This window comes from Puntigrus tetrazona, chromosome 18 (assembly GCF_018831695.1).
Source record: "Puntigrus tetrazona isolate hp1 chromosome 18, ASM1883169v1, whole genome shotgun sequence".
NCBI classification, from domain to species: Eukaryota; Metazoa; Chordata; class Actinopteri; order Cypriniformes; family Cyprinidae; genus Puntigrus; species Puntigrus tetrazona.
In genome coordinates, this window is record NC_056716.1 from 18,002,838 (window position 1) to 18,020,336 (window position 17,499).

General features: G+C 36.9%; 1 protein-coding gene across 1 annotated transcript in view; it reads left to right on the forward strand.

Moving 5' to 3' along the window:
- Window positions 1-17,499, forward strand: part of LOC122362666 (transcription initiation factor TFIID subunit 4) — an 87,104-nt gene that overhangs the window by 19,360 nt on the left and 50,245 nt on the right. Inside the window, 6 exon segments of the mRNA XM_043264208.1 lie at window positions 2,854-2,929; window positions 4,169-4,266; window positions 4,268-4,284; window positions 9,155-9,324; window positions 13,861-13,991; window positions 16,662-16,787. Of these exon segments, the coding sequence (XP_043120143.1) occupies window positions 2,854-2,929; window positions 4,169-4,266; window positions 4,268-4,284; window positions 9,155-9,324; window positions 13,861-13,991; window positions 16,662-16,787 (618 nt within the window).

The following is a 17,499-nucleotide window of genomic DNA, read 5'->3' on the forward strand; positions in this document are numbered from 1 at the left end:
TGCGAGTGTGTGACGGCTGGGTCTGTGTCCTGTAGCCGCTCGGAGGTTTTCCGTACCTCCCCGAGGTTTGCAGGCTCTGAGCTGTAATGCAGCGACAGTGTGTCCGGGCACAAGAAAACAAGTCAGAGAAATATGCAGGCGGAGGGAAAGTGGAATGGATGGATGGGATTTGCTCAGGGCGGCACTGAGGGACTCACGGGGGACGGAAGTGTCTCTATTAGTGTTGTTCCTGTTTTCTGCCCCTCTGCTCACTTTGTCACTACCTTGTTTTCTTCCCCTCTATCTCTCTCTCTCTGTGTGTGTGTGTGCTTGGAAAAAATTCAGCCCGTGCGTTTCAGACCACGCCTATTGCGTGCATTTTATTAGTGCTCAGATTCATCTGCACGACAACGTGGGGAGATCATTTGAAGTTGTGTCAGTAAAGCACCTACATTTTAAAGTCTGCATGCAATCAAATAGACCATTCAATTCATTAATAGCCGTTCTTAGTTTTATGCAAGTTACAGATGTGCCTCATTGACCCCATAAAACCATGAAATGATAGTCAGAAACATCCAATTGTTTGAAACTGAAAAGTTAGTCCTTAAGGCAAAATTTTAATAATTACTAAATTATTTTATTCAGTTTTATTCAGAGGCCCAAACTGGGCACAAATATGCAATTTAGTGAAGAATCTGATATATATATATATATATATATATATATATATATATATATATATATATATATATATATATATATATATATATATATTTTATTTATATATATATATATATATATATATATATATATATATATATATATATATATATATATATATAAATAAAATGGCCATATATATATATAAATATAAATAAAATGGCCATATAAATATAAATATATATATATACAGACGTGGACAAAATTGTTGGTACCCTTTGGTCAATGAAAGAAAAGTCACAATGGTCACAGAAATAACTGTTATCTGACAAAAGTAATAATAAATAAAAATTCTATAAATGTTAACCAATGAAAGTCAGACATTGTTTTTCAACCATGCTTCAACAGAATTATTTAAAATAATAAACTCACGAAACAGGCATGGACAAAAATGATGGTACCCCTAGAAAACACTGAAAATAATGTGACCAAAGGGACATGTTAATTCAAGGTGTGTCCACTAATTAGCATCACAGGTGTCTACAACCTTGTAATCAGCCATTGGGCCTATATATATGGCTCCAGGTAATCACTGTGTTGTTTGGTGATATGGTGTGTACCACACTCGACATGGACCAGAGGAAGCAAAGGAAAGAGTTGTCTCAAGAGATCAGAAAGAAAATTATAGACAAGCATGTTAAAGGTAAAGGCTATAAGACCATCTCCAAGCAACTAGATGTTCCTGTGACTACAGTTGCACATATTATTCAGAAGTTTAAGATCCATGGGACTGTAGCCAACCTCCTGGACGTGGCCGCAGGAGGAAAATTGATGACAAATCTAAGAGACGGATAATCCGAATGGTATAAAAAGAGCCTAGAAAGACTTCTAAAGAGATTCAAGGTGAACTTCATGCTCAAGGAACATCAGTGTCAGATCGCACCATCCGTCGTTGTTTGAGCCAAAGTGGACTACATGGGAGACGACCAAGGAGGACACCATTGTTGAAAACGAATCATAAAAAAGCAAGACTGGAATATGCCAAACTACATGTTGACAAGCCACAAAGCTTCTGGGAGAATGTCCTGTGGACAGATGAGAGTTTTTGCCAAGGCACATCAGCTGTATGTTCACAGACGAAAAATGAAGCATATCAAGAAAAGAACACTGTCCCTACTGTGAAACATGGAGGAGGCTCTGTTATGTTCTGGGGCTGCTTTGCTGCGTCTGTGCAGGGTGTCTTGAATCTGTGCAGGGTACAATGAAATCTCAAGACTATCAAGGAATTCTAGAGAGAAATGTACTAGCCAGTGTCAGAAAGCTTGGTCTCAGTCGCAGGTCATGGGTCTTGCAACAGGACAATGACCCAAAACACACCGCTAAAAACACCCAAGAATGGCTAAGAGGAAAAAATTGGACTATTGTAAAGTGGCCTTCTATGAGCCCTGACCTCAATCCTATTGAGCATCTTTGGAAGGAGCTGAAACATGCAGTCTGGAAAAGGCACCCTTCAAACCGGACACAACTGGAGCAGTTTGCTCATGAGGTGGGCCAAAATACCTGCTGAGAGGTGCAGAAGTCTCATTGACAGTTACAGGAAGCGTTTGATTGCAGTGATTGCCTCAAAGGTTGCGCAACAAAATATATAAGTTAGGGTACCATCATTTTTGTCCAGGTCTGTTTCATGAGTTTATTTCTTATTAATAATTCTGTTGAAGCATGGTTGAAAAACAATGTCTGACTTTCATTGGTTAACATTTATAGAATTTTATTTATTATTACTTTTGTCAGATTACAGTTATTTCTGTGACCATTGTGAGTTTTTCTTTCATTGACCAAAGGGTACCAACAATTTTGTCCACGTCTGTATATATATATATATATATATATATATATATATATAAAATGTAAGATGAGATTTAAATGCTTAGTTTGATGATCAAAACATATAACGCAATGCAATGCTGATTGAGGTATGAAGAAACAAATGTTCTTCAGAAGATGTGAGATGTTTTGAGAAGATCAACATTTTACTTGCTGAAAAAGTCTAAACTATCAGTCGGATGACGGAAGGCTTGTGCATCGTTTGTGTCGGGGTTGAAATAATATCAAATATTAAATCTGAGGATGCATGTCGAAGCGCCAAAGTGACTGACTGACCCCCGTAGACGGTAAAAATCAATGCAAAATGCAGTAACTCTTGTATGTTTGTAGGGTATCAAGAGGGCAGTGGGGCCTGGAAGTCAGATACGGATGCCTGTGGTTATAACGCAGACGGTGCGAGCGACGGGTGAGAGAACAACGCAGATCACCTTCACATTTATTCATTCATTAACTTGCATTAGCATTAGCATGAAACTCCTGACCTCTGATCACACACACACACACACACACACACACACACATTTACAGGTGTGCGCACACAGATTTAATCCGAGTCCTTCTGTTCCTGTCCATCATAGTCTGATCTGTTATATTTCAGCCCTTAAAGTGAATTTTCAGGGGGAAAGTTTCTAAAAATACCGTCTCCTGTAGCTGCAGGCTAAGAACATGCCTCTTAAAATCACGTTCAAATGCACCCTAGCAGTCACTGTGTGTGTGTGTCGACACGTTGAGGAGTGTATAGAGACAGACCGAGAGAAAAATATACAAAAAAACAGAAAGATGCATGTAGACAAAAGCGGAGAATCAGTAAAAACGGCAGCTCGCCTTGTTGTCTCTTTTCGAGTGCGTCTCATGAAGCCTGTTAAGATGATGAAAAATTCAATTTGAAAAATTGAGAAACTATAATTTGCAAATCACTTGAAGCTTTCCTGTAAAATGTGCTGTTTTTATGGCATCGGTTATGCACCCTATAATAATCGTAACCATAATGCGTTATGCTGCGTATCGATTTCTATGCATTAAAACGCTACAAACAACATATTATAGAAATTTGGAAATATTAGAATGCGTTTTAATCTTTGTGACAATTATTTATGAAATAATGCAATACATATAAGGAGTTCGAGTAAAGTGTTGCCGTTGTTTATTATGATTTATTTTAATGTAACGTATTTATTAAATATATATTTATTAATTATCGGTTTTATTTGAAAGGAAATAAAGCCTGTGTCCACTCTGAAACAATTAAACACATTTCCTCCTAAAAAACTAAACTCATTTTCATTATTGTAATTAAATGAATGTTACTTTATTTATTTAATAATTTTGTAATCTACACTGTATACATTCAAAATCTACATTGAAATAAACAAATATAATACGTAAGATTTCGTTCAATTTACGTTTTATAGATTTTTGGCTCATTTAAGTACATTTTCACAGCATAAATTCCTCTTTTGCAGTATCTATAAAAAGAAAAAAACTATCCAGAGACATTACACCAATGGTCAGATGCCAAGAACGGTGCAGGAAGTCTGAATGTCTCTAACTTTATGCTAAATAATGTGAAACGAGCTGAGCTGAGCTGAGGTGTGATGAGAATAGGTGCTCGAGTTCATAATAACGCCGTCTTGTCTCTTCCCAGGTGCTTTAGGGAAGCCCTCGGCGATCCAGACGGGCAAAAGCCCCGCGGGCGTAACCATCCAGCTCTCAGGAAACCAGAAAAACAAGCTGAATGACCCGGGGAGGAGGCTCGTTCAGGTACGGGTGCGAGCTGCGATACCGGCCGCTGTCACACGGAGGCAGCGCCTCACAAGCCCAGGCCCGCGTTCTCCTCTCGCTTGCTTTTCTTCCTCGTCTGCTGGAAACTGTCACTCAGAGCGAACGCATGAAACAGCTCGCGGCTTCAGCGTCTGCTTGACCGGACGATGCTTTTCGGTCAAAACAAGCTAAATAAAAAAAGTCAAGTCACCTTCGTTTATACAGCGCTTTTAACGATAGAGATCGTGTCGAAGCACAGGAGAAGGCAGTAATTGGTTGCTTTACTTTCCAGCATGTTGTCCGGCTCAGTTCAGTTTAAGCATTATCTGTGCAATCAAATGAACCATAATCACTGGAAATGAAGCGTCCGTTGCAATAATATATAATTATAATGGAACTGGATGTTTATGTATGTGCAAATATAATAAAATATACATAAATCATAATTATATAAGTGAGCCTGGAGCACAAAAGCAGTTATAAGTGGCACGGGTATATTTGTAGTAATAATTAACAATACCGCGTATGGGTCAAAATTATCATAATTTTATTTGTATTTTTTATTTATATAAAAAACATAATTTTTGATTAGTAACATGCATTGCTAACAACTTCATTCGGACAACTCTGAAGGTGATTTTCTCAATGTTTTTTTGTTTTTTTGCAGTATCTAGACCAAATGCTGTCCTATCTTAACAAACCATAAATCAACGGAAAACATATTAATTCATAAATCTCAATAATATAAAACCCTCGCTTTATGATCCAGAGTCACATATATAATTGTACTGAGTAAAAAAAACCTTCTATTTATCTATTATAGTTTTATTTGTCATATGTAATTTACAGAAAATTATTTATTAATCTTTTTTTTTATTTTATTTTATTTTTATTTATTTATTTTGTTTTTATTTATTTTATTTTTATTTATTTTTATTTTATTATTATTATTATTATTATTATTATTATTTTTTTATTAAAACATTTTTTTAATTTAAAATAGTATAGCTTTGGTTTCTCGGTATCGATTCATACATTATGGCTTTACAGCCAGACCTATAGTATTTGGCAGAAACTGTGGTTATTGAGATGAACTGCGTGATAGCGTCAGTGTTCATGAGACAAACACATTGTGCAAATGTGAGAATGTGTGTGTTTGCGTTTCAGTGTTACGGGTATCATATAAACAGACTTTAGTTCTGTTCCAAATTTAATTTAAAGTTGCTGTACTGATGCAACATGATGCAGCCCTCCAAAACGGCTTGTTTTGGCCATATTCGCATGCATCTTAAAGATAAATTTCGCACTTCTAAAGTAATCAAGCGGTGTTTAGGCTTGATTGGAATCAGCTTCATGTGAGCAGCGCTGTTTGTGCGGCACACTGAGTTGCTGCCTATATAGGGTGTTCGGATTTCAGGTTAAGGTGAAGGTTTCAGGTTAGGGTTTGTAGGAGAGCTTGTGTGTGTGTGTGTGTGTGTGTGTGTGTGTCACAGGTCACAGAGTTCACCGCTCTCTCTCTCTCTCTCTCTCTCTCTCTGCCCAGGGCTTCAGCCGCAGGCGATGATTGATAAACCAATAAATCTTTAGCAGTGTAGCTAATTAAGCTGTCAGGTTTGCTTGGTACTGACGACCCTTTACCCGACGGCGTGTTTCGTGACCATGATGATTTTGATTGGCCCATCGGGTAACACTGGATTCAGCTGGAAGCTGTCTGTTAGCTTAGCTTAGTTAATACAGCAAAGATTCCCGTTTGGCATAAAGACATAGTGACATTCACTACCGCTTTTATATGTGTATGTTATATATGCATATACATTCAAAATCTATACATCTATACATATACATTTAAAATACTAATAAATACTGAAATATTTAGTTAGCATTTTAGTTTAGGTTTTAGCATGCATATGAGCTTTTACCAGTTGCATTAGTTTTTAATTTTGTATATAAAGTGATTGTATTGTATTTTATTATAATTATATTGTATAATTATATTTTATTGCTTTTATTTTTTTAATAGCAAATTCAATTAAAATGCAAACAAAAAGGCAAAAATAGAAATAAAGACATTACATATAAAAATATTTATTAGTAATTTAAGTACATAAATTTAAACATAATCATTTTAATTAGTAAAATTTAGATTTTTACCTTATATTTTATTTTTATTTACTTATTTAGTTATTTTTTCTTAATTTTATTTACCAGCTATTAATCAACAATAACAGCTCTATATACTTTTTAATTAGCATAAATATTTTATTATATTTTATATTATATATATTATATTTTTATACTTAATTGTAATTAAGTTAACAACTGCATATGAATATGCAATATGGTATAGCAATATTGTCGTTTTTTAGTGTACTTTTTCAGACTCATTCAGTATTTTTTCTGGTTAAAGATGAACTACTTGAAGATCAAATGCTTATATTTGCTTCAAATGAACATTTAAGTTAAGTGTCTGACGTGGTTAAAGGTATAAAAACACTCATAAAGTGGAAATAAAAGCTCAAAATACTTCTTCAACCAAAGACACTGAAAAAAAACTAACGTTCTTCTCAGTTCTGGCGGGAACTTTAGTTGTTTGCGAACTTTTCTTTTTGAATAGGACCCGTAATTCACGGTAGAAGAAAGATAAATGCGAGCCGCTGATAATACTCCTGACTTCTCTGCTTCATTTCTGTGCTGTGTGGCAGCGGCTAGGCTAACATGCTAGCTCTGCGCAGTGCTAATGGCCTCTGTCAGCTCCTGCCGCGGTGTCAGGACTCATAGACACCCTGGCCAGTCTGGGAGAGGCTCTGGCAGGGGGCGACGGGGCCGTACACACACACACACACACACACACACACGGGCGAGAGATGCCAGGGGGTCAATGTCAGAAACAGAGGTACAGACGCGGACGTAAATGAGAGCGGAGCGGAGTGAACTTTGACCTCTGTGACCGGAGCCATGAAGTTTTCAGCAGTGCCGCGGGCGCAGGAAACTCTGCCGCTAATGTGCCGTAATTAGGACACCGTCACCAAGGCAACGGGGGAAAAGGGAGAGAAATGATTGGGTGGAAAAGCTGCCAGTCACTCTGAAGGAATGTCACGCTTGCCTAATAATAACCTTAACATTTACTAATGTTAGGGATCAAAGTCACTTTGAATGAACTTTTAATTTGTCTTTTTATTTATAGCTATATTTTATTTGCAAATTTAGCTCAGCTTTTATTGACTTTTTGTTTTTATTCGTTTATTTTTATTAGATTGCATTTCTGTTTTGCTTTTTTGAGTACTTTCAGTACTTACGGTATTATTTTTTATCATTTATATAACATTTAGCTTATTTCTATTTTGTATTAGCTTTTACTTTTTATTTTAATTTTAAAGTTTCACTAATTAATTTTTACTTGTATAAAATTAAAAATTAAATTTATACAAATAAATATTAATTAGCAAAACTTTATTATTCTTATATATATATATATATATATATATATATATATATATATATATATATATATATATATATATATATATATTATAAATATATAAATATAAGTAGCTTTATTTTTGCTTTGAGTACTTTCAGCTAGCAGTGCTATTTTATAATTATTATTTATATACAGTTCTAATATTAATTATGCTATAAATGTTTTATATTTTCAGCATCATGTATTATTTCTGATTTCTTTTTTTTTATTAGTTTTACCATTTATAATTAGCTGTGATTGTAATTTTTTTATTTTAGTAATTTTATCTTAAACTTTTAATTTAACTTCATTAGTCAAATATATTTATATTGAATTTAATTTCAGCTTCATTTCAATCACTGTAAATGATGTCTCAGTCAGGATGACTGCCGGATAAACAAATGATCTAATTAAGTTTATTCTGACTGATTTTTTTTCGTCTAATTACACAAGGTGGTGCAGATAAAACATTAAACATCCCGTAAACATCCGATTTATTTCATATTCAGTGCACATGTGTCAAGATGTTTCTGGAAGAGGAGTTAACATGAGGCTCATAAGTTTCCACCAGATGCGCTGTTTCTAATTCTAGTGTTTTGTTAAGTAAAGTCATAACAAGACAGCTTTCTGGTCATATTTTTAGATAAACTGGAAAGTCAAACGCATCAGTAAAGCGCCAGTAAATGAGAGTTTAACTTTTTTCCATCGGACTGTGATTTTTTTCTAGTCCATCTATTTATTTATTTAACATGCACATGGGTAGTTGACAAATAACATATCCAGAAACATTTATTTATTGTTTGTTTGTCTTAAGCTCATTCTGTTCATGCTGCACATGTAAATAAATTACTAAATTTATTTACTTCAGTTATTAATGAAATAAATAGTTATTTTTCTGCATATTCTTTTTTTGTTATTCTTGTTTTTTGCGTATTTATTTATTTAATTTGTACATGCATGCACATTCCCATTCAGCTCAGAACCTGTGTGTCACGCGTGGGCATCAGCCAAAATAATATATTTTAAGGTTTCATATACGTTTTTGGAGAATTAAAAAGTCAAATCACGCCACGTTATCATTCAGCGTGACCCAATATTTATGTAAATATTCAAACAACGTGCTAATTCTAACGCGTACGTATTATTGTACATATATAAAGAAGCATGCAAAAAAAAAACCTTACCGACAAATAGGCAAAACCTAGTATAGTGGAGAAAAAAAAAGTAGCACATTTTAGTGGGTAAATGAATCATTTTTTTCATCCTGTGGCATCTTTGATTTCATTTAAGCCCTGAAAACCTGCTTTTTTTCATGCATACTTCACCGGCTGACTGTAATATACAAAGCGCTTTGATTTATTGAGTGTGCGTGACTATGTTAGCTTCATACCAGCGTGTCTTGTGTTGCAGAGACGACGACGACATCAACGATGTTGCGTCTATGGCCGGTGTGAACCTCAACGAGGAGAGCGCGCGCATTCTAGCGACCAACTCCGATCTGGTGGGAACGCAGATCCGCTCGTGTAAAGACGAGGCCTTCCTCCCCGCGGGCCTGTTGCACCGGCGTATTCTGGAAACAGGTACAGTAGCTCCACCGCGAGCGCCCCTCCGCCGCGTGGCTCGTTTACAGTGCTAAATATATGTTTCGAATGATATAAAAAGCTCTCGCAAGGACAGATAAACCCATCCGTGGTGACGCGGAGCCATTCTGGAGAGCCCGGAGCTTTGAAACCTTCTCGGTTTTCGTGAATGTAGGCCAGTCCACGCTCGCTTCGGGCCACCAGGAGCGCGTCCTTTTTGTTCCAGCAGACATAGGCAATCCTGAAAATCTCACCCGAATCACACTGTTATGGCGGTGTTCTAGACATTCGGGGCCGTCACGATTCATAATGAAGCACAGTGCTGTTGTGAATGAAACCCGGGTTTCATTTATACGCGTGATTTGTGATTGAGCTGCTTATAACGTTCATGTGCTCCGTTCGGTCATATTTACAAGGAGAATCATTATAAACCTACGCCAGCACGGGAGAAGAAAACAGTATTTTTCTGTTCCTCGCGACTTCTAAAGAATCTGCCAAATGTTAAAGATTAAATGTACGTTTGAATTAAAAGTTCAGTCAGTATTAAACTAGCTATGGATCAGGCTGTACGTATAAAAACATCACCCTCTGCAGGCATTTGATGCAATACATAACGAACGTAAGTTATGATTATATTGTTTTATTACACTACGTTAAGTATTAGAACAATTTTTGTTGAATAAAACCTAAAATGGCTTGCTTTTAACATTTAAAGCACTTATTATTGCCTTGTTGCTATTAAGCATTTTAAGTAGTGCTGTCAATTAAATACAAATTAACTAATAAATGTTTCTGAAATTAATTGCAATAAATCCCACCCATTAAGGTTTTTAAATATACTTTTAATCTATTATTCAATCTTCAGCATAAAGGCAATATATTTAAAGAATTGTAAAAAAATATTTTAAAATATTATAAAAAATGTAGTGCCGTCATTTTTCAATCAATGCTGATGTCTCTATGAAGTTGGTATTTTTTCCAAAATATTTAACCATTGAACATTTCGGTATAAAATTGAGAGCTATCACTTTTAAAATGTATCCGACTTTAAAACAATGACAGTGTGTTTAAAAATGCGTTTAAAAAAAACATTCCGGATGGAATTATCGTGAAGCGGTCATCACTTACTCGGGAAAAAGGTGCATCTTTGGTTCTTTCGCGTTGTTAAAGGGTCACGGCATGGAAAAAAGGTCCGCCCAAGTCAGTCTGTGTCACGCTGAGAAATGCTCGACTCATCCTTCTGTGTTTGTGTAAATAACAACAAGAAAAGCACTTTGCGATGACCGCTTGTAATGAAAGATGAATGTTTGTCCGGCTGGATTTCCATCGAATCCGCATATCTGTAAACATGCTTATTTAACCTGGAACAATCCTCAACATAGGACCACCAGTATTTGTATCCGGACAAATGCTAGAATATACACCACTATTCAGACGTTTGGGGTTAGTGCGGCCTTTTTGTGAAAGAAATAAACACTTTTTTTTTTAAACAAAGACTCGAAAGTGACAGTCAAGACGTTTATTATGCTACAAAAGATTTCTACATCAAAACAAAGTGCGTTTTCAACACTGACAATAATCAGAAATGTTTCACGTGACACTAAAGACTGGAATAATTATGCTGAAAACCGTGAAAATAAATGACATTTGAACATATTGACGTAAAAAAACGCTAATTTAAATAGTAATACTATTTCCCGTTTTTTGCTGTGTTTTTGATCAAATAAATGTGGCCTTGGTGAGCAGGAGAAACTTTTTTCGAAATGATAAAAAATCAGGAAATCCAACCCCAGATGGACTAAAATGTAGTATTAAGCAGATTTTTCGCGAATCCAATTTTCGATTCGATTTCTCTCACAAACGGCGACTATGCTTAGACGTAATATTTCCAGACTCGAGTCGCATGGCTTGCATGAAGTTCTTTCCACGCAAACTACTTTGAACTAGGCGTACAGCTTTTGTTCTGTCGCCCTCGTGTTCGCTACACATTAGATCTCAGTTAAGCGTCAGAAGCTCCGGGGCATCTGTTTTAGCGCACGTTAGTGTGTCCGTCGAGCTGTCGCTGGGAGCGCGGTGTGCGGTAGGAACGAGTAATTCTTCTGGTGCGTGTAGGAGGGCGAAGCGCCCCCTGCTGGGCCGCGGCGGAGCGGCGGCGTGGTGTCGTGTCGTTGATGGGCTGCTGGAGAACTCGTAGGTGACAGCGAACCAAGGGAGGCACAAATCCTGCCAGCTCGGCTCAATCTGAGAGAAACTCCCAAAAGCCCCGATTCGCCCTCGCACACAAAGATCACATCCGTTACGCTCGCTCGTGCTATTTTAAACAGTCCTCCTGCATTCTGCTTTTTTCCTCGACATCAAATGGAAAAGTGCAGCTTTTGCATTTTTTGCGTGTGCACTGCCAGCACGATGCCAAGCGAAACCGAAACGAAACGACAACATGAACAAAAGCGTGGGGGGATACAAACCATACAAACGAAAAACTAAACAAAAACCACAAAAGCGAACAACAAAAAACATTAGTGAACAAAAACCTGGGGGGATGCAGTTAATCGAGTGTCAAACAACAACAACAACAAAACAATCAAACAAACAAACAGACAAAAAAAAAAAACCAACGACATTAGTGAACAAAAACATGGGAGGATACAGATAATGCAAAGCCATGAAGCTTGTAATGGCAAGGCCATGTGTTTGTTATTTTCTTAAACGTAAACTATACAGACAAAAAAACGAAACAAAAAACACAAAATCAAACAACAAAAAACAATCGAACACAAAACATTAGTGAACAAAAACATGGGGGGATACAGATAATGCAAAGCCATGCTTTTTTTTTAAAAAACGTAAATATATAAAAATTAGAAAAACAAAACCAAAAAACAACATTAATGAGAAGAAAACATGGAGGGGGTTCAGATAATGCAATGCTTTTTTTTTTTTTTTTTTTTTTTTTATAAAAATACAACTTAAAAAAACCCCAAACAAACTAAAAAGCTAAAAAAAAACATTTGTGAACAACAACATGGTGGTGGTTTTTAAACCTATATTTAAACAAAAATGCAACTTTTAAAGAAAAAACAAAACAAAACAAGTAGAGGAATTTTTTCAGGAATGCAAAAATAATTGATGGGTTCAGTTCCTTTGGAATGCATGGAGTAATAATATGTTTATTTATTTAATTTTGCTCAAATCTGTAACATACGCGTCATCAGAGAAGCTTTTAACTGGAGGAGTTTGCGATGAAAACAGTAAATGTAAATCTGAAGCATTTCTTGCTTTGTGACTTGTTTAAGACGTCATTCATCAACACCTTGGATGCAGTGTTAGTCTTACTGGATAAAGAATCTATTAAATGCGTAAAAGCACATGCGTTTACAGTCTATATCATTCAGGACCAAGCCTGCCAACTTCTGGTCTATCTGGAGCGTCTCATGCAAGCCGTGTCAGATCAGACTAGCTGTGTAATAGAAGTAGAAGTGACCTTCGGGATGATTTTGGTCTTCAGGGACCGAAGGAAGAGATTTCCAAATTATTTTGTTCTCTAAAAGCAGCTTATTATTTTTTATTTCGTGGGACGGAAATTCAGTTCATCTAAACGCTTCTTGTGCTTTTTGAAGATCCGTGGCCTTAAGAAACTCCTCGTGTTTTGACGTTTCCAAGATGTTTTCAGCATTTCGTTTCCCCGTTTCCGGGAAAAAAAAGATCTCGTTCGGAGTCATTAAGGACACTTTCAGCACGTTTAGCGGCTGATTTAAATAATTGGTGTGATTTTCTTAAAATAACAGTGGAAGGAGAACTTATGTTAATAGCAAATTAAAGATGGGGATGTTGTAGATAGAAGCGCTCTGAAGGTTTGCAGCGGTCTTTAGAAACTCTGGTGCTAATTATCCTTTAAAGTAAAAATCGTCAACTCATGTGAAAGAGCTGCTTTTCCCTTCCTCTTTATTTTTTCATAGCAAAGCATAGTCACAGATTAAAATGTCAGTCTTATATTTTTCTCATTACTATCATTCTAATGAAATGGGGGTAAGTTCTATTATATCTCATATGTTTCTCCTAATCTTTTGTTTTTCTGTCTCGGGATTCCTCCAGTATCAAAAGATCATTTCATAGCTCTATACATTTACTGCATAGACTTTGTGTATGTTTTTATGTTTCTTAAGATTTTTTTTAGGAGGGACTTAAGTCTCTTGAGCTCTTCTGGGTGGTTGGATCAGTTTTGCTGACCTTCCAAACCGCAGAGGCTCATCCAAACTCATTTTACTGTAATATCAGGAAATCAGGTTTGAAAACGAGTCACGGGAGTGAGGAAACTTCCCCTCCACGTATTTGTGTTTTAAATGCAGGTCGTGTCGGTTCATCATAACAACCCTTTGTGGTTTCAACACACATTGGACCTTTTTGTAGAAGATTTATAAGATAGGACAGATGTAATTTTCCCTCGCTGAACTTCCATCCAAACATCTGCGCGGTGATGTGTTTTGTTTGATTATTGATATTTTTGTAACATCTGCATCTGCGTCTTTCTTGTTTCAGCGAAGAGGTTTGGAGTGACGGACGTACCGCTGGAGGCTGTGAACTTCATCTCTCACGCCACCCAGTCCAGATTACGAACAGTGCTGGAGAAAGTCTCCTCCATCGCCCAGCATCGTATGGACTCGTGTAAGGTACGAGATGTGTGGAAGACATTTATATTTAGTTACTTTTGAAAATAATAGAGTACGATATTGTGTTACTCGCTAAAAAAGTAACTGCTTTTTATGGAAAGTAATGCATTATGCCACTTTTGCCCTACTTTTTCCTCATTGTTTGTTTTTAATATAAAAGGTAAAAACTCTTTCTCACTAAAAGTGAAATGAAAAGTGAAGTGAAAGGTGAAAAAGCCTGAGGCTGAAGGAAATGTACATTCACATTTAATGCATTACTTCATTAGTTGCTTGAAAAAAGTAATCTGATTACGTAACTTGCAGTCTATATATATATATATATATATATATATATATATATATATATATATATATATATATATATATATATATATATATATATAGATAAGTATATGGCAGCACCTTAGCAACCACCTAAGAACATCATAGCAACCACCCACATCACTATTCCAACACATCACTCTGCTTAGTAATATCTTGGCCTTAGCAACCCCCCAGAATGCTCTAGAAATCCTTTGGAAAACCCTAGCAATAACCTAGCCAAGCCCCAGCAACCATATAGAACTTCTTTGCTCTATCAACCACCCAGAAAGCCCTAGCGGTCATCAAGAATACACTGACAACCACCCACATGTCCTTAAGCAACAGCTTGAAACACCCAGTTAACCATCTTGGACGTTCTAGTAGCTGCCTAGCAACACTCTAGCAACCACTCACAGCAACCCAACAATTGCAGTAACGTAGCAACACCCTAGTCATTGCCTAGCACCCTAACAACCACTGTGTCTGCCTTAGCAGCCAATCAGAATACCCTGGCAGCCACCTAGCAAAACAATAGCAACCACCTCTATTACGTTAGTCAATCAATCAATCATTTTTATTTATATAGTGCTTTTAACGACATAGGTTGCATCAAAGCACTGTACAGTATAAAGTTGAAGAATACAATGACAGGGATGTATAATGACCAGAGTGAACAATTTGTTATTAAATGCAGAGACGGTCTCTGTAATCAGTTTGACGACATTCACTAGAAGTTAAGTGTCCCCAACAAAGCAAGCCAGAGGAACCCAAACCCCATCCATACAGAATGGAGAAAACAAAACCTTGGGAGAAACCAGACTCAGTTGGGGCCAGTTCTCCTCTGACCGGACGCCCAGCACTTAGCTTCCAGTTCAATTTTAAAATTTAGTAGCAGTCTGTTCCAAGAATGCCTTGGAAAAACACTATTAAAGACCTAGCATCTATACAGAACTCCTTTGCAGCACCCTAGAGACAGCCTAGCAACCACCTTGGACACCCTAACAACCACATAGCAACACCATAGCAACCACTCACACCACTCTAGCAACAGCCTTGACAGACCCAAGCAACCAACCAGAATACCTAGCAATTCCTTAGCAACCACAAATCTTTAAATTGACTTTAAATTCCCCAACACCCTAACAACACCATAGCAACAGCCCAACCTGACATAGAAACCATTTTGAACACCCTAGCATCTACTTAGCAATGTCCTAGCAAATAGATCTCATGGCAGGAGCCCAGCATTGACGCAGATGCCCCTGCATCCATTCAAAAAACCCTAGCAACACCTTAGCAACCACCTAAGCTGCCATAGAAATGATCTTGAATATCTTAACATGTACTTAGCAATGCCGTAACAACTAGCTCTCATGGCAGGACCCTAGCATTGAACCAAATGCCCATGCAGTCACCCATAACACCCTAGCAACCACCCAAGCTGCTATGGAAAATATTTTGTACACCCTAGCAACCACTTAGCAGTGCCATAGCAATCACTTGTTTGTATGTTTTACTAAAAAACTGAAGTTTGTGTTGATAAACTTTCTGGTTGTATGTACCCTATTGTTAGTTCACTTTGCATGTCTGCGCGTGCAGCTTTAATGTTCAAATGTATTCGATATATGTCTATTTTTGACTGTTAGTTCATGTTAACACACATAATCGTATTGTAAAGCGCAGCTGAAATCCTGCTGTTGACGTGTAAACTTTTGGGCACATGAATTACAAAGAAACCGAAGCAGACAGGTAAACAATTCGGTATTCAAACCCACAGCCAGAGAGTCCGACACGCTCTTTCCCCGCATCGCATTAAACGCAGCGCTCTTTCAAGAGACTCGCATTAGCGGGAACCCAGAACAAACCCACAAAGGAGGAAAAGCAGGTGGCGGAGCGCTTTAAAAGCTGTTTATTTGTGTACATGGCGAGTAGTTTAGCAGAGAGGAGCGCAGTCACGGACGCACGTTTTGTTTTTTTGTTTTTCTGTTTGGTGTGTGCTGTGGCTTTTTTCTAGCGTCTGCCGCTTTACAAATGAGCCGTGCGAGACGCGCCTGTGTGAAGAAACTGACATCAGCAAAAAACAAGAGCGTCCTGAAAGAGGCAAGGCTGACTTCATAGCCAACAAAGGACAGGAGAGACGGAGGCAGGGATGAGAGGAGAGACGAGCTTGTCAGAAAATGAAAAGAGGCAGGGATAGCGCAGGAAGTGCACAAAACATCGAGGTCGCGTTCTGAAGTAAACATGTTTTTTGCGCTCGTCCCGTAAACTTCCGTCTCACCTGCCTAAGAAGAAAGTTTTCATCGTGATTGAGTCATAAACACTCATAAATAAGTTAAAACCTGTATCCTGACCTCTTTCTCTCTGCAGGAAGACGAGTGGTACGAGCAGTCGTCTGATGTGCGCTCACAGCTCAAGTTTTTTGAGCAGCTGGAACGGATGGAAAAGCAGAGGAAAGATGAGCGAGAACGAGAGATTCTCCTCAGAGCGGCGAAGGTAATCCGGCACCTCGAGATCTCAGATCCAGAAACGTTAACGATGGGTTCAGAAATTCTGGATTGCCCACGCATGCTGATTTAAGTTATTGTGTCAACCACAAACCAGCTTTATTACTTAAGTAGATTATTGATATTGACTACATATCAATTTACCAATCTAGGGTTCATGAACGGAATAAAAAACAAAATCAATCAATTCAAACCGTTTGACAAAAACACTATTTTTTTGCCATTGTTTAATATTTACTTATTTATTTTTTAATTTTACCATTGCCCAACGTCAGAGAACTATATACATGTTAATATACCGATAAATTGTTGAATTTTTAACAATATTTAGGTCAAAATGGCACATCTGACAAATAAGTTCCATTATGTTTTAATAAAACAACAGCCAATAAGATTGTTGAGCCTCATGGTCATTAGCAAATGCCTGAAATTTGCAAAAAAAATCTTTCTTTGGATGAAAAATCAGGGTTATTGTAAGTTAACTAAAACTAAACCCTATCAAAAAAACTTAATAGAAATTATTAAATGTGTATATGTTTCAGCTAGGAGCGACATTTTCATTTAATAATAACAAAAAGTAATACAAATAAAGACAAAAATTGCTAATAAATTAAAATGAAAAATACAAATATCAAAAAAATCAAAAGTGTCTCAGTGATACTAAGCCATTGGTATTAGATGATGTGCAAAGATGAACAGAA